The 15,506-nt window shown below is 29.7% G+C and overlaps 7 protein-coding genes, 1 long non-coding RNA gene and 1 other non-coding gene across 11 annotated transcripts; 7 read left to right on the top strand and 2 right to left on the bottom strand.

Moving 5' to 3' along the window:
* Nucleotides 1–34: 34 nt before the first annotated feature.
* LOC139993391 (small nucleolar RNA U43) lies at nucleotides 35–113 on the top strand. Its single transcript, XR_011801372.1, has one exon. It is a non-coding gene; the product is annotated as a small nucleolar RNA U43 (small nucleolar RNA).
* Nucleotides 114–151: 38 nt separating this feature from the next.
* On the top strand, nucleotides 152–3,603 carry Rpl3 (ribosomal protein L3). Its single transcript, XM_072014989.1, has 7 exons — nucleotides 152–375; nucleotides 1,146–1,314; nucleotides 1,576–1,711; nucleotides 1,797–1,983; nucleotides 2,571–2,773; nucleotides 3,006–3,161; nucleotides 3,348–3,603. Exons 1-7 carry the CDS (start codon nucleotides 219–221, stop codon nucleotides 3,543–3,545), a joined length of 1,206 nt encoding a protein of 401 aa, XP_071871090.1. The 5' UTR covers nucleotides 152–218; the 3' UTR covers nucleotides 3,546–3,603.
* A 708-nt stretch (nucleotides 3,604–4,311) lies between these two features.
* Nucleotides 4,312–5,126, top strand: LOC139993358 (uncharacterized). Its single transcript, XR_011801368.1, has 2 exons — nucleotides 4,312–4,491; nucleotides 4,563–5,126. It is a non-coding gene; the product is annotated as an uncharacterized lncRNA (long non-coding RNA).
* On the bottom strand, nucleotides 4,691–6,353 carry LOC139993356 (large ribosomal subunit protein uL14). Its single transcript, XM_072015009.1, has 4 exons — nucleotides 6,222–6,353; nucleotides 5,909–5,992; nucleotides 5,255–5,383; nucleotides 4,691–4,943 (listed from the first exon to the last, which is right to left on the bottom strand). Exons 1-4 carry the CDS (start codon nucleotides 6,232–6,234, stop codon nucleotides 4,747–4,749), a joined length of 423 nt encoding a protein of 140 aa, XP_071871110.1. The 5' UTR covers nucleotides 6,235–6,353; the 3' UTR covers nucleotides 4,691–4,746.
* A 417-nt stretch (nucleotides 6,354–6,770) lies between these two features.
* Nucleotides 6,771–7,659, top strand: LOC141445867 (metaxin-2-like). Its single transcript, XM_074112013.1, has 2 exons — nucleotides 6,771–7,095; nucleotides 7,370–7,659. The coding sequence occupies exons 1-2, from the start codon at nucleotides 7,050–7,052 to the stop codon at nucleotides 7,642–7,644; spliced, it is 321 nt and encodes a 106-aa protein (XP_073968114.1). The 5' UTR covers nucleotides 6,771–7,049; the 3' UTR covers nucleotides 7,645–7,659.
* A 2-nt stretch (nucleotides 7,660–7,661) lies between these two features.
* Nucleotides 7,662–9,729, top strand: LOC139993348 (meiosis regulator and mRNA stability factor 1-like). 2 transcript variants are annotated; one of them, XM_072014992.2, is made up of 6 exons: nucleotides 7,662–7,769; nucleotides 7,842–7,952; nucleotides 8,234–8,557; nucleotides 8,657–8,800; nucleotides 8,899–9,180; nucleotides 9,508–9,729. In XM_072014992.2, exons 3-6 carry the CDS (start codon nucleotides 8,273–8,275, stop codon nucleotides 9,727–9,729), a joined length of 933 nt encoding a protein of 310 aa, XP_071871093.1. In that variant the 5' UTR covers nucleotides 7,662–7,769; nucleotides 7,842–7,952; nucleotides 8,234–8,272. The 2 variants fall into 2 exon arrangements, with proteins under 2 accessions (XP_071871093.1, XP_071871094.1); XM_072014993.1 differs by lacking the exons at nucleotides 7,662–7,769; nucleotides 7,842–7,952 and having other exon boundaries at nucleotides 8,233–8,557.
* A 663-nt stretch (nucleotides 9,730–10,392) lies between these two features.
* Nucleotides 10,393–12,001, bottom strand: LOC139992763 (large ribosomal subunit protein uL14). Its single transcript, XM_072013941.1, has 4 exons — nucleotides 11,869–12,001; nucleotides 11,556–11,639; nucleotides 10,902–11,030; nucleotides 10,393–10,590 (listed from the first exon to the last, which is right to left on the bottom strand). The coding sequence occupies exons 1-4, from the start codon at nucleotides 11,879–11,881 to the stop codon at nucleotides 10,394–10,396; spliced, it is 423 nt and encodes a 140-aa protein (XP_071870042.1). The 5' UTR covers nucleotides 11,882–12,001; the 3' UTR covers nucleotide 10,393.
* A 416-nt stretch (nucleotides 12,002–12,417) lies between these two features.
* Nucleotides 12,418–13,306, top strand: LOC141445857 (metaxin-2-like). The gene is made up of 2 exons (XM_074111989.1): nucleotides 12,418–12,742; nucleotides 13,017–13,306. Exons 1-2 carry the CDS (start codon nucleotides 12,697–12,699, stop codon nucleotides 13,289–13,291), a joined length of 321 nt encoding a protein of 106 aa, XP_073968090.1. The 5' UTR covers nucleotides 12,418–12,696; the 3' UTR covers nucleotides 13,292–13,306.
* A 2-nt stretch (nucleotides 13,307–13,308) lies between these two features.
* On the top strand, nucleotides 13,309–15,376 carry LOC139992762 (meiosis regulator and mRNA stability factor 1-like). 2 transcript variants are annotated; one of them, XM_072013939.2, is made up of 6 exons: nucleotides 13,309–13,416; nucleotides 13,489–13,599; nucleotides 13,881–14,204; nucleotides 14,304–14,447; nucleotides 14,546–14,827; nucleotides 15,155–15,376. In XM_072013939.2, exons 3-6 carry the CDS (start codon nucleotides 13,920–13,922, stop codon nucleotides 15,374–15,376), a joined length of 933 nt encoding a protein of 310 aa, XP_071870040.1. In that variant the 5' UTR covers nucleotides 13,309–13,416; nucleotides 13,489–13,599; nucleotides 13,881–13,919. The 2 variants fall into 2 exon arrangements, with proteins under 2 accessions (XP_071870040.1, XP_071870041.1); XM_072013940.1 differs by lacking the exons at nucleotides 13,309–13,416; nucleotides 13,489–13,599 and having other exon boundaries at nucleotides 13,880–14,204.
* The last annotated feature ends 130 nt before the right edge of the window (nucleotides 15,377–15,506 follow it).

Genomic DNA, 15,506 nt, shown 5'->3' with positions numbered 1-15,506 from the left:
ACGGCGGCCACATGTTTCACTTCAATCACGTTTCATGATGATCACATTTTTTAAATGTTTATGGTTATTAAACTGAAAAATTTTGAGGATAAACTCTAGGGCGGTCTGATATATAAACTAATTGTGTTTTTTTCTTATTTATATGTATTGTTCAATTTACATGAAAAATATGCCTTTTATAGTCGCACAGAAAATTCAGTGCACCCCGCCATGGATCTATGGGATTCTATCCCAAAAAAAGATCTCAACGGCATCGTGGTAAAGTTAAGGCTTTCCCCAAAGATGATCCGAGCAAACCTGTACATTTAACGGCTTTTGTTGGTTACAAAGCTGGTATGACTCACGTAGTCAGGGAAGCTGATCGTCCTGGATCAAGTAAGTAATATTTTCTAATATAATTTATTTGTTTCTTTAAATATAATAGATTAAAACTATATAATATCTACTACCCCTGTTAGTTGGTTGGCTATTTGCTATACTAAAAAGCGATCCCGATTTCCACCATTTTGTTAATCGGTAGAGACAAAATTTTGTCGCGTATTTCAATAGTCTACGGGATGGCATATATAACCATAAACTTTAAAAAAGGAAAAGCTGCAGCTGCACGTGAGAAGAAATCGCTTGTCTTTATGACATCTTAAAAATTATTGCCTTTGTGCAATGGAAATCTGACTTTATGTATATTTCTTTCAATATTCATGCCTCAGATATCCAATTTTAATTAATTTTCTGTTTTTTTTTCGACTGTTAATGCTAGTATCTTCAATTAGATATTTGATTTTTCTTGCTTTATGTCCAATCAAATCTAATTTTGCCCTGCAGTCAGCTAGCAAAGCAATACTGCATGTCCGACATTATGGCCTTAGTTTGATAAATGCAGAAATGTGTTGGTCAACTTTGGTTGCGGTAAAAGAGCTGCTTGATATTGTGCAGTATGGTCTGAACCGCAGTGTCGAAAAACAACTCTATGCCCTGCGAATGCAGAGAGCAGGGAGGCACGGCATATTCCATAACCTCTTTGGAACCCATTGGGTGATGATCATTGAGACAAACCATGCCTGGCACAGTTTTATTATATTACAATAACTTTTTATGATACCTGTATGAATACACATCTAATTTTATATTTTGCTTTCTTTATTTAGAGGTAAATAAGAAAGAAATTGTAGAAGCAGTTACCATTTTAGAAGCACCACCTATGATTGTAGTTGGTGTTGTTGGGTATATTGAAACTCCACATGGATTACGTGCCCTGACTACAGTATGGGCTGAACATTTGTCGGAAGATTGTCGAAGAAGATTTTATAAAAACTGGTAATGCTTTTATGTTAACATATATTAAACATCTATTACATAGTGTTATGGAGCATATTAAAATCAATCTAAAATCAGCTCTCCGCTCATTTCGATGAGAGCATTTATTTGGATTTAACCTCGAAATTGAGAAATCTTTTGATAAGGTTGATCCAAAGTGTGTACAGTCTCCGCTCATTATGATGAGGCTGGCACGTTGCAGATGCGGTTACCTGTAACTTGTATAGCAAAAATACAGCCATTATAGTTACTTTTGTGTAGGTATAAGAGCAAAAAGAAGGCATTTACAAAGGCTTCCAAGAAATGGCAAGATGATCTTGGCCGTAAATCTATTGAAAGTGACTTTGCAAAGATTATTAAGTACTGCAAAGTCGTGCGAATTGTTGCTCACACACAGGTAATTCTATTATATAAAATGTATTTATATTACATTATAAAATCTTCATTTACATAATATTTATTAAAATCGTTGTTAATTATAGATGAAACTGTTGAGGCAACGTCAAAAGAAAGCCCATATAATGGAAATTCAACTAAATGGTGGAACTATTGAAGACAAAGTTCAATGGGCTCGTGAACATTTGGAAAAACCAGTCCCTGTCAATAACGTCTTTGCTCCAGACGAAATGATAGATGTGATTGGCGTCACAAAAGGAAAAGGATATAAAGGTATGTCTAATATAGTTCATTTCTCTATATGATTTGTGGACGGGACGGTTGGAAGTCAACCGTACCGTTGGTATTTAAAATTGCCAGTGCACTTTTCTGTTTAGACACGCTATTCGTTCATAAATGTCAAATTCTAGACATGTACATGCACAGATTCTTCACAGAATAATATTGATGATATTTGAGTCTTTTACATATACGCATATATGAGATATCAGTTTCTCGACCATAGCGACGCGTTTACGTGGAACACATGAATCTTTGAGCTCTATCAGTTGTCTTTGCCAAAAGCATATATGAGTTCCTCAGCCAAATTTACCAGTTTACCCAGAACGCATATATGCGGCGATAGTCCGCAAAGAGTTAAAAATTATGTATGTAATTTAAAAAACATGGACTAAATGATGACAAAGCATGATAAGATTTATCTGATTGTTTTGAAGATATTTCATGCTGCCTTCCTACTGAAGTCCTTACTAATACTAAAAGTTATCCTTTTAATCCTAAAAGTTGCGCTTCTATTCTTTTGAAGCTTGTTCTTAATGAACATAGCATATAATACACATATGTATGTACAATCTTTGCAGGTGTTACATCGCGTTGGCATACAAAAAAGTTGCCACGTAAGACTCACAAAGGTCTAAGAAAAGTTGCTTGTATTGGAGCATGGCATCCAAGCCGTGTTTCTTTCACTGTTGCCCGTGCTGGTCAAAAGGGTTACCACCATCGTACAGAAATGAACAAGAAAATCTATAGAATTGGGCAAGGAATTCATACTAAAGATGGCAAGGTACGTGTCTACCTTTTTTGAAAAATAGTGCCTCTTCCCTATGTTATTTTCTTTTTTTACGAAGGTAACTTTATGAGAGGCGTACATGAATAACTTGTAGTCATAGTATCTAAAGCCGTCGATTATGATACTTTAGATCTCCAAAGCAAGTAACACGGTATTATATATTAATTCATTATAAATTTCTATTGTCTGTCATGAAATACTTACATAAATTTTCAATACTTTTCAGATCGTGAAGAACAACGCATCTACAGAATACGATCTTACTGAAAAAACTATCACTCCTATGGGAGGTTTCCCTCACTATGGTGAAGTGAATAATGACTTCATTATGATCAAGGGTTGTTGTATGGGACCAAAAAAGCGTGTGATAACATTACGCAAGGTAGTAATACACTATGACTGGTTTTTTTAGTAATTTTATTAGTATTTTCGTGATGAAATCCATAGAGCCAAGTTACTTTTATGAAATTAAAGTGATATATAATGATAGGACTGATATGCAATCAGAATTATAATTATCTTATATCAAATTAATATAATTACAATGCAAACATGTATTTCTTTATAGTCTTTACTGGTACACACCAAACGTTCAGCGTTGGAAAAGATCAATCTTAAATTCATCGATACCAGCTCCAAATTTGGACATGGTCGTTTCCAGACTGCTGCTGATAAGGCTTCGTTTATGGGTCAACTTAAGAAAGACCGTATTCGCGAGGAACAGGCACAAGCTACTACCTCGGCACCATCAGCTACAAGTGCTTAATGGAGCACGTTGCATTCTCAAATCTGTATGCAGTGGGAAAATAAAAAATTGTATAAGATACTTCACCGACATTTAATTTTGTTGTAATTGAAAAATCATATTTTCTTATCATATTCCTTTTAGAATTTTTGAAAAGAGTGATAAAATGTATAAAATATTTTTTTATGCATTTAATATATATCTTGTGTTATGTATATTTAATTGCATATAATTGTATTTGTATATAAGATTATAAAATTATAGTACATTTCTACAAAGTTAACTCTTATGCAAAAGAATACGAATAGAATAAGAAAAGAAAGTATTAAATTATTTACCTGAGTAGAGATCTAAATCATTTACGAAATATAGATTATCGAAGACATGTTAGTTCCAGCGTTACCAAATCTTGAGAATTTTAGCCCTTTGCGGGCGGAAAGGTTCGAAGTCAACAGTACCGTGAGCCCGTGCTGCTGCTGCGATAGTCATTTAAAATTACCCGCGCACATTTCTGTGTAGATGCGCTTTTCGTTCATAGATGTCAAATTCTAGACACGTACATGCATAAATTCTTTACAGGATAAATAAAATGACACACATGAGTCTTGGTTCTATCAGTAGTTTTCACCGAACGCGTATATGAGTTTTTCAGCCAAATTGATGACTTTTACAGAATGCATATATGTGGCGGTAGTCCGCAAAATTTCACCATGCAGCGATGAAAGTGATGGAATCAAGAGAAATCAAGTGGAACTAATCGCAAATTGAATAATGCTTAGGTAAGTTAATCTGTGTATCATTTAAAATTATAAATTTAATAGTAGTATTATTTTTTGAAACACTGCAAGATAAAAGATTTGTTGATATTCATGGAAGTCCAGCAGCTGTGATTTTAATATCTTTCTTGGTTTGAAAATTTCCGACAAATTTCAAAAAGAGAAAACAAGTTACTTTCAGCAAATTCGAGGTAATGTTGTTATTTATATAACGTAATATGTATGTATGTATTACATATTAATAATACTCTTACACTTTTAGCAAATTTTATATATAGAAACGGTACTGTAACTGAATCAGAAATTGTTACCAATTCTGCAAGATAAATGTACAGTGCAAGTGTTTTATTAACGGGTGTATAACACGGTTGTAAACAGTACAACACAATATGACAAGAAAATGCTCAAATTTATTTTATTAATGGCAATAAACTTCTACAGAATGTTTACGCGATACTGCTGGCGTTGGATGCTATCCTCGGCCATAAATCTGCACATTCTTTTGCAACGGGTCCTGTGATAGCTGACCCTTTCATTTCTCCCTTATTATTAACAATGACCCCTGCATTGTCTTCAAAATATATAAAAACTCCGTCTTTCCTTCTAAACGGTTTCCGTTGCCGTATTACGACTGCAGGCATAACTACAAAAAAGCAATTTAAAAACGTTATCAATATTGTTACTTATTCCTATTTAATCATATAAATTATATACTTTCCCTTAATCATCGCAAAAGAAGTATAAAATGACCATGTTTTTATCTCTTGATAATTATATAAATTAATTAATAATAAAATAATAAAGATCAAGAATTCTATATAATTAATTTTGAGAAGTTCTTTCTATAGAAAAGAGTTTAACTACTTTAACATTAAATGAATAATAAAAATAATAGAAATACTAATGTATATATTCCTCAAGAAGAATACTGAATTACAAAATGATTCCAATTACCCTTCTTTCTAAGTTCAGGTTTTCCCTTTTTGACAGTAGCAACTATCATATCACCTGATCCTGCAGCTGGCAGACGATTTAGCCTGCCTTTAATACCTTGAACTGCGATGACATACAAATTTTTGGCACCTACAAAAAAAAAAAGCGTTTATATTATAAATTCAATCTAGTAAAATTCAGAGGCTTTTATGAAAAAACTTGAATTTAATCAAATAGCAAAGGTAAAAGATATATTGGTTGAAATTGTTAAATTGCATAAATGGATAATTCATATTTCATAGATTTGTTGGACTTCTCAATTTATAACTATTTCAATTTAACACACTTCTGTTAATGGTATTAAATAATTACTACATAGTTTTAATAACACTCTTTGCTTGAATAAGCAATTTAATTACTAATATTTATTCATATAATAATATGTGATAATGTTCATTTTAAGTAAAATTTCAGAAATTTATTTACGAAACTACTATACTAAAGAGCTTTAGTACTACTAAATTAACTGTTTAACATATTCAAGGTAAAAATAAATCTACGAGAAATAATCAAGAAATGCGAATGTCAACCGTTAATCATGTGTTGCTTTTGTTCATAACATAGCCAGCTTTTTTAGGTTAAGCTTTATTTTTATAGCATTTTCTACATACTTACCAGTATTATCGGCACAATTTATGACTGCGCCAACTGGTAAACCCAGTGATATCCTAAATTTTGCTCCGGCAGAACCACCACGTCCTTAAAAAATAATAATTTCATATTAGTCCTTGCTATCGATGTGCACGCTAACGTGGTATTTTTCTCCAATACAATCATCGAATTATCCAGATTCTGTTATTATTAGCGAAAAATTATTTTTCCAACTGTATATTACAAGCATTAGTTTGACGTTTGTTCATTTCTTTTTGAATTGATAGCTAACACTTTGATGAATTTCGTTAGATTTTCGCCTTGAAAAACAACTTACCTCTCTTCGACATCTTGCTGTGTCTAAATGAGGAAGAGACTACTGTTCATCGCGCATTATTTTTCGCGCAATCTCGAATCGCTTCCGACGCGGGAACTTTAGCAGTGTTCAAATTTCAAATCAATTCTTTTTCAAGAAATTATCGTAATTAATTTGACACAGCTAAAAAAGTACAATTCTAACATGCTCCTTCCATTATGTTATTAATTTATTTTTTATAATATGTCTAATTTACTATATATACTTGTATAGAAGTATCTCTGTTATAAATTGTTTAGTTCTCATATAAGAAAATAAGGAATATTTGATTTTAAATATATGTATACATTTTCATCCAAGTCGTAGTATTTCAATTAATTAAATATCATTAATCTATATATATTTAATACTATATACATTTTCGTTTCGAACTATGTTACAAATTAGTCAATCTTATTTGTTTATATGTAATTATAATTATTATTATAGATTTACATTTACTTGTTTTTGCCATTATAGAACATTGTTAATAAACATATAGTATATAACAATTAATTAAGTATTTAATATAGCTCAATTAAAAATTAATAAGGATTAATGTAAACATATAACGTAATTACATAAATATTTAATACATATATTTTATTTAGTGGTTATTTAATTATAATGTAATTACTTTAAAAAGAATACTATATTATATTATAACAATTTTATTGCATTAATTTTTATAATGAAAAAGAATCGATATTGCCTTCGCCGATTTTCCTTGTTTTGTCATTTGATGTAGATCAGAGTAGAGCAAAATAATTAAATTCCACGTTGTTATTCGTATTACACTTACCAGATAAAATGCCTTGTCCCCTGTTAGCAGATTCTATCACTCTAGAATTGGAAGGTAACTATTAAAACTTTATTTCAATACATACTTCGCGTTTAAGTTCTGGCTGCCATGAAACTTAACCTTGTCTCTCAAATTTACGTTATTTATCCACTTTCTTTTTGATGCGTCTTTAAATAATGGCCAAATTTTCGCATAAAAGATACTATATTTCTTTTGTAAACCTTTCTTTAGTTTCATCATTTATGTTTTATCTCATGTTTCCCTCATAATTATACAAAACCTTAGTATTATTGTTTAGAAACCCTAATTAATATTCTCTTTTCTTTAGCACAAGAGCCGTGGCCTCAGCCAATTACTTTGTATCAACCATATGAAGTTGAACAAATATTATTACCTGACAATGCAAATTGTTTAGCTGTACAAGCTTTCCTTAAAATGTGTGGCCTTGATTTTCAAATAGAACCAAGAAGCAATGCAGAATATATGTCCCCATCTGGCCGCGTACCATTTATTAAACTTGCGGCATTTTTAATATATGAATTTGACAATATCGTAGCATTCATAGGAAATAAATGCAGAAGTTTGTTAGACAAATTCAAATAGTGACTTAAAAACGTAAAGTTACTATCTGAGCTTGCAAGATGCATTGTGCACTGCGTAAGAAGCGGGAGAGGTAGCGAATTGGATAGTTGCATGTTACTTTGATCGATGTTTGCTTCCTGTTTGTGGTACTAATTTTATTCAGGAGTCGGTACGATGTGTGTGTCGTTTGTGATTTTAATTTGCCGATTGTTTTGTAGTTTTTCTAGAACTTTTTAACAAATTTCGTTTATCTTACGTTTGGCCACGTCCTGTATGCCCGTACAAGCCGACAACAATTTTTTAAACTATGTGATGTACTAATGTTTTAGGTAACGTACGATTTTTTGTATATTATATCATATATTGAATATTATCTGTGCAATTTTTTAATATTACTTAATGATGTTCATAATAATAATACTAATACATTATTAAGAGTACAAAATGTAATAGTGATATCTATAAATTTTGTTAATATTCATTCTCTCTTCATTCTCTTGTCATTATTAGGTTTTATTTCCCTATCGCGCGTAATTATATATTAATAAAATATTGTTTCTATTTATTCCCATTGAATATATATTTATTATACACATTATTTTGATCGTAGATTTTGCATTGGAATGTTACATGACATTCTTTAAACCACATGGCAGACCAAGATAATGCAGATTACTATGCACTTTGTACAAATGACCAAAATAAGACAGAAGGTCTAAATGAAAGGCTAATAGAAAGGAGCATATCTCAATCATTATGTGACCTAAATAGTAGCAATAATAGTGTTACAGCTGAAAATGGAGCATCTGTTTCTCCATTGTTAAGTCACTATAAATATCATCGTTTCTCACATCATGATAGTCCAGTTAATTTTTCATCTTTACCAACGTATCTTCCACCCATTGGTGTATTTTGGGATATAGAAAATTGCCATGTTAGTATTAAATCTTGTAATTTTATATTACTGAAATATATTACATAATACTATAGTTAAATATATTTAAATATATAATATTTCTTATGATTATGACAGGTACCAAAAGGAAGGTCTGCCATGGCTGCAACCCAAGTAATTAGAGAAAAATTTTTTGGTGGTTATAGGGAAGCAGAATTTATTGTAGTTTGTGATGTCTTAAGAGAAAATAATCGGGTTATGAAAGAATTGAATAATGCTCAGGTAAGTTAATCTGTGTATCTTTTAAAATTATAAATTATTTAATAATAGTATCATTTTTTATACTATAATGTTGCATTTATAAATCTTGTGTTTCACAGGTTAATTTAATACATGTTGCTAGAGAATGTAAAAATGCTGCTGATGAAAAACTCAAGCAATCTATTAGAAGATTTGCTGATATTCATGGAAGTCCAGCAGCTGTGATTTTAATATCTGGTGATATTAATTTTGCTCCTGATCTTAGTGATTTACGTTATAGGAAGAAAATTCATGTCATACTTTTACACATGAAAAATATATCTGAAGCATTGATACTGTGTGCTAATGAGCACTATGATTTCTCAGAACTTATGGAATCACTGCCATCTACAACAATACAGGTAAATAAATATTAGTTAATTTCTAATTTCATATGACATTTTTCTAATCTTTTCTTAATAAAAAATGAAACACGAGTAGCATTTGTAATTGAAGCTTTGTACAATAAACTATTTCACCATAATTGTTTTTTTTATTGTCGTATGTAAGTATGTCTATTAATTTGTCTGTTGATATTAAAATATTTTTGAGTTTGTAGTAATATGTGTATCTATGTAAATTAGGTTAAAATACATACTATCTTTATAAATGTAAAATATGAACATGTTAATTATCTCCACATATGTGTGTATATTTTTTAGTATTTTGTAAAGTTATATACCTTCCAGGTTACTGCATATTGCGATCTCCTAGTTAGTAACCTTCCTGAAGATCAGGATATTATGTTTATTAAATGTTATCTTAAACAAATGTTCGAAAGCTGCGGTGGCCAAGTGATGGAAATTCAGTCAAATACTGCAATCGTACGCTTTACTTCAAAATCTTTTGCAGACAGGTATTATATATATGTATATTTGTTGTCTTTTTACTATTTCGTAAATTTTGTTTAATTGTATATACAAAATAATAATTGTATGTCTGAAAATGTAGTATAGTGTGTATTCATAATTTAATTATACTATGAATAATATATGATATCAGACGTAGCTTTATGTTTGAATAACCCGCCTGTTAAGTGACCAATGATTTACTTCTGTGTACAAACATTCTATTGGTCTCTTTAATATTAACAAAAAAGACCTGTATTTAAAGTATGTAGTAGGGATAGATACATAAATAAGATAGAGTTCAAATAGTGTACAACAATGTAACGAACCTAATGGCAGTGTAAGAAGATTATAATTTCGATTTGTATAACATATCTAGTTCATATATGTGTATAGTAGTAATTAAGTGTTGAAAAATTGTTATTTTCTGATATATTGTTATTATATATCGTTTTATTTATTTATATTACAATGTTTACACAAACTGATAATTTTATTTACATATAAGATAAGCTAATAATATAACTGCGAAAAATGCAGGCGTTTAATACATTCATATTCCACAGAAAGAACTCTTATCAAAAGTTGTATGAATAGTTATCCTCCTTTACGTTATTAAATTTGAATAGAGTTAATGGATTGCATTGACGATATATTAAAATTCTCAGAACATAATTCAATATCTTACTTAACATTATGTATAATATTCGTTATTTATACAGAATGTTTACGCGATACTGCTGGCGTTGGATGCTATCCTCGGCCATAAATCTGCACATTCTTTTGCAACGGGTCCTGTGATAGCTGACCCTTTCATTTCTCCCTTATTATTAACAATGACCCCTGCATTGTCTTCAAAATATATAAAAACTCCGTCTTTCCTTCTAAACGGTTTCCGTTGCCGTATTACGACTGCAGGCATAACTACAAAAAAGCAATTTAAAAACGTTATCAATATTGTTACTTATTCCTATTTAATCATATAAATTATATACTTTCCCTTAATCATCGCAAAAGAAGTATAAAATGACCATGTTTTTATCTCTTGATAATTATATAAATTAATTAATAATAAAATAATAAAGATCAAGAATTCTATATAATTAATTTTGAGAAGTTCTTTCTATAGAAAAGAGTTTAACTACTTTAACATTAAATGAATAATAAAAATAATAGAAATACTAATGTATATATTCCTCAAGAAGAATACTGAATTACAAAATGATTCCAATTACCCTTCTTTCTAAGTTCAGGTTTTCCCTTTTTGACAGTAGCAACTATCATATCACCTGATCCTGCAGCTGGCAGACGATTTAGCCTGCCTTTAATACCTTGAACTGCGATGACATACAAATTTTTGGCACCTACAAAAAAAAAAAGCGTTTATATTATAAATTCAATCTAGTAAAATTCAGAGGCTTTTATGAAAAAACTTGAATTTAATCAAATAGCAAAGGTAAAAGATATATTGGTTGAAATTGTTAAATTGCATAAATGGATAATTCATATTTCATAGATTTGTTGGACTTCTCAATTTATAACTATTTCAATTTAACACACTTCTGTTAATGGTATTAAATAATTACTACATAGTTTTAATAACACTCTTTGCTTGAATAAGCAATTTAATTACTAATATTTATTCATATAATAATATGTGATAATGTTCATTTTAAGTAAAATTTCAGAAATTTATTTACGAAACTACTATACTAAAGAGCTTTAGTACTACTAAATTAACTGTTTAACATATTCAAGGTAAAAATAAATCTACGAGAAATAATCAAGAAATGCGAATGTCAACCGTTAATCATGTGTTGCTTTTGTTCATAACATAGCCAGCTTTTTTAGGTTAAGCTTTATTTTTATAGCATTTTCTACATACTTACCAGTATTATCGGCACAATTTATGACTGCGCCAACTGGTAAACCCAGTGATATCCTAAATTTTGCTCCGGCAGAACCACCACGTCCTTAAAAAATAATAATTTCATATTAGTCCTTGCTATCGATGTGCACGCTAACGTGGTATTTTTCTCCAATACAATCATCGAATTATCCAGATTCTGTTATTATTAGCGAAAAATTATTTTTCCAACTGTATATTACAAGCATTAGTTTGACGTTTGTTCATTTCTTTTTGAATTGATAGCTAACACTTTGATGAATTTCGTTAGATTTTCGCCTTGAAAAACAACTTACCTCTCTTCGACATCTTGCTGTGTCTAAATGAGGAAGAGACTACTGTTCATCGCGCATTATTTTTCGCGCAATCTCGAATCGCTTCCGACGCGGGAACTTTAGCAGTGTTCAAATTTCAAATCAATTCTTTTTCAAGAAATTATCGTAATTAATTTGACACAGCTAAAAAAGTACAATTCTAACATGCTCCTTCCATTATGTTATTAATTTATTTTTTATAATATGTCTAATTTACTATATATACTTGTATAGAAGTATCTCTGTTATAAATTGTTTAGTTCTCATATAAGAAAATAAGGAATATTTGATTTTAAATATATGTATACATTTTCATCCAAGTCGTAGTATTTCAATTAATTAAATATCATTAATCTATATATATTTAATACTATATACATTTTCGTTTCGAACTATGTTACAAATTAGTCAATCTTATTTGTTTATATGTAATTATAATTATTATTATAGATTTACATTTACTTGTTTTTGCCATTATAGAACATTGTTAATAAACATATAGTATATAACAATTAATTAAGTATTTAATATAGCTCAATTAAAAATTAATAAGGATTAATGTAAACATATAACGTAATTACATAAATATTTAATACATATATTTTATTTAGTGGTTATTTAATTATAATGTAATTACTTTAAAAAGAATACTATATTATATTATAACAATTTTATTGCATTAATTTTTATAATGAAAAAGAATCGATATTGCCTTCGCCGATTTTCCTTGTTTTGTCATTTGATGTAGATCAGAGTAGAGCAAAATAATTAAATTCCACGTTGTTATTCGTATTACACTTACCAGATAAAATGCCTTGTCCCCTGTTAGCAGATTCTATCACTCTAGAATTGGAAGGTAACTATTAAAACTTTATTTCAATACATACTTCGCGTTTAAGTTCTGGCTGCCATGAAACTTAACCTTGTCTCTCAAATTTACGTTATTTATCCACTTTCTTTTTGATGCGTCTTTAAATAATGGCCAAATTTTCGCATAAAAGATACTATATTTCTTTTGTAAACCTTTCTTTAGTTTCATCATTTATGTTTTATCTCATGTTTCCCTCATAATTATACAAAACCTTAGTATTATTGTTTAGAAACCCTAATTAATATTCTCTTTTCTTTAGCACAAGAGCCGTGGCCTCAGCCAATTACTTTGTATCAACCATATGAAGTTGAACAAATATTATTACCTGACAATGCAAATTGTTTAGCTGTACAAGCTTTCCTTAAAATGTGTGGCCTTGATTTTCAAATAGAACCAAGAAGCAATGCAGAATATATGTCCCCATCTGGCCGCGTACCATTTATTAAACTTGCGGCATTTTTAATATATGAATTTGACAATATCGTAGCATTCATAGGAAATAAATGCAGAAGTTTGTTAGACAAATTCAAATAGTGACTTAAAAACGTAAAGTTACTATCTGAGCTTGCAAGATGCATTGTGCACTGCGTAAGAAGCGGGAGAGGTAGCGAATTGGATAGTTGCATGTTACTTTGATCGATGTTTGCTTCCTGTTTGTGGTACTAATTTTATTCAGGAGTCGGTACGATGTGTGTGTCGTTTGTGATTTTAATTTGCCGATTGTTTTGTAGTTTTTCTAGAACTTTTTAACAAATTTCGTTTATCTTACGTTTGGCCACGTCCTGTATGCCCGTACAAGCCGACAACAATTTTTTAAACTATGTGATGTACTAATGTTTTAGGTAACGTACGATTTTTTGTATATTATATCATATATTGAATATTATCTGTGCAATTTTTTAATATTACTTAATGATGTTCATAATAATAATACTAATACATTATTAAGAGTACAAAATGTAATAGTGATATCTATAAATTTTGTTAATATTCATTCTCTCTTCATTCTCTTGTCATTATTAGGTTTTATTTCCCTATCGCGCGTAATTATATATTAATAAAATATTGTTTCTATTTATTCCCATTGAATATATATTTATTATACACATTATTTTGATCGTAGATTTTGCATTGGAATGTTACATGACATTCTTTAAACCACATGGCAGACCAAGATAATGCAGATTACTATGCACTTTGTACAAATGACCAAAATAAGACAGAAGGTCTAAATGAAAGGCTAATAGAAAGGAGCATATCTCAATCATTATGTGACCTAAATAGTAGCAATAATAGTGTTACAGCTGAAAATGGAGCATCTGTTTCTCCATTGTTAAGTCACTATAAATATCATCGTTTCTCACATCATGATAGTCCAGTTAATTTTTCATCTTTACCAACGTATCTTCCACCCATTGGTGTATTTTGGGATATAGAAAATTGCCATGTTAGTATTAAATCTTGTAATTTTATATTACTGAAATATATTACATAATACTATAGTTAAATATATTTAAATATATAATATTTCTTATGATTATGACAGGTACCAAAAGGAAGGTCTGCCATGGCTGCAACCCAAGTAATTAGAGAAAAATTTTTTGGTGGTTATAGGGAAGCAGAATTTATTGTAGTTTGTGATGTCTTAAGAGAAAATAATCGGGTTATGAAAGAATTGAATAATGCTCAGGTAAGTTAATCTGTGTATCTTTTAAAATTATAAATTATTTAATAATAGTATCATTTTTTATACTATAATGTTGCATTTATAAATCTTGTGTTTCACAGGTTAATTTAATACATGTTGCTAGAGAATGTAAAAATGCTGCTGATGAAAAACTCAAGCAATCTATTAGAAGATTTGCTGATATTCATGGAAGTCCAGCAGCTGTGATTTTAATATCTGGTGATATTAATTTTGCTCCTGATCTTAGTGATTTACGTTATAGGAAGAAAATTCATGTCATACTTTTACACATGAAAAATATATCTGAAGCATTGATACTGTGTGCTAATGAGCACTATGATTTCTCAGAACTTATGGAATCACTGCCATCTACAACAATACAGGTAAATAAATATTAGTTAATTTCTAATTTCATATGACATTTTTCTAATCTTTTCTTAATAAAAAATGAAACACGAGTAGCATTTGTAATTGAAGCTTTGTACAATAAACTATTTCACCATAATTGTTTTTTTTATTGTCGTATGTAAGTATGTCTATTAATTTGTCTGTTGATATTAAAATATTTTTGAGTTTGTAGTAATATGTGTATCTATGTAAATTAGGTTAAAATACATACTATCTTTATAAATGTAAAATATGAACATGTTAATTATCTCCACATATGTGTGTATATTTTTTAGTATTTTGTAAAGTTATATACCTTCCAGGTTACTGCATATTGCGATCTCCTAGTTAGTAACCTTCCTGAAGATCAGGATATTATGTTTATTAAATGTTATCTTAAACAAATGTTCGAAAGCTGCGGTGGCCAAGTGATGGAAATTCAGTCAAATACTGCAATCGTACGCTTTACTTCAAAATCTTTTGCAGACAGGTATTATATATATGTATATTTGTTGTCTTTTTACTATTTCGTAAATTTTGTTTAATTGTATATACAAAATAATAATTGTATGTCTGAAAATGTAGTATAGTGTGTATTCATAATTTAATTATACTATGAATAATATATGATATCAGACGTAGCTTTATGTTTGAATAACCCGCCTGTTAAGTGAC

The sequence above is a fragment of the Bombus fervidus genome, chromosome 12, assembly GCF_041682495.2.
Source record: "Bombus fervidus isolate BK054 chromosome 12, iyBomFerv1, whole genome shotgun sequence".
Lineage (NCBI taxonomy): Eukaryota > Metazoa > Arthropoda > Insecta > Hymenoptera > Apidae > Bombus > Bombus fervidus.
This window is presented reverse-complemented; position numbering and strand designations above follow the sequence as displayed.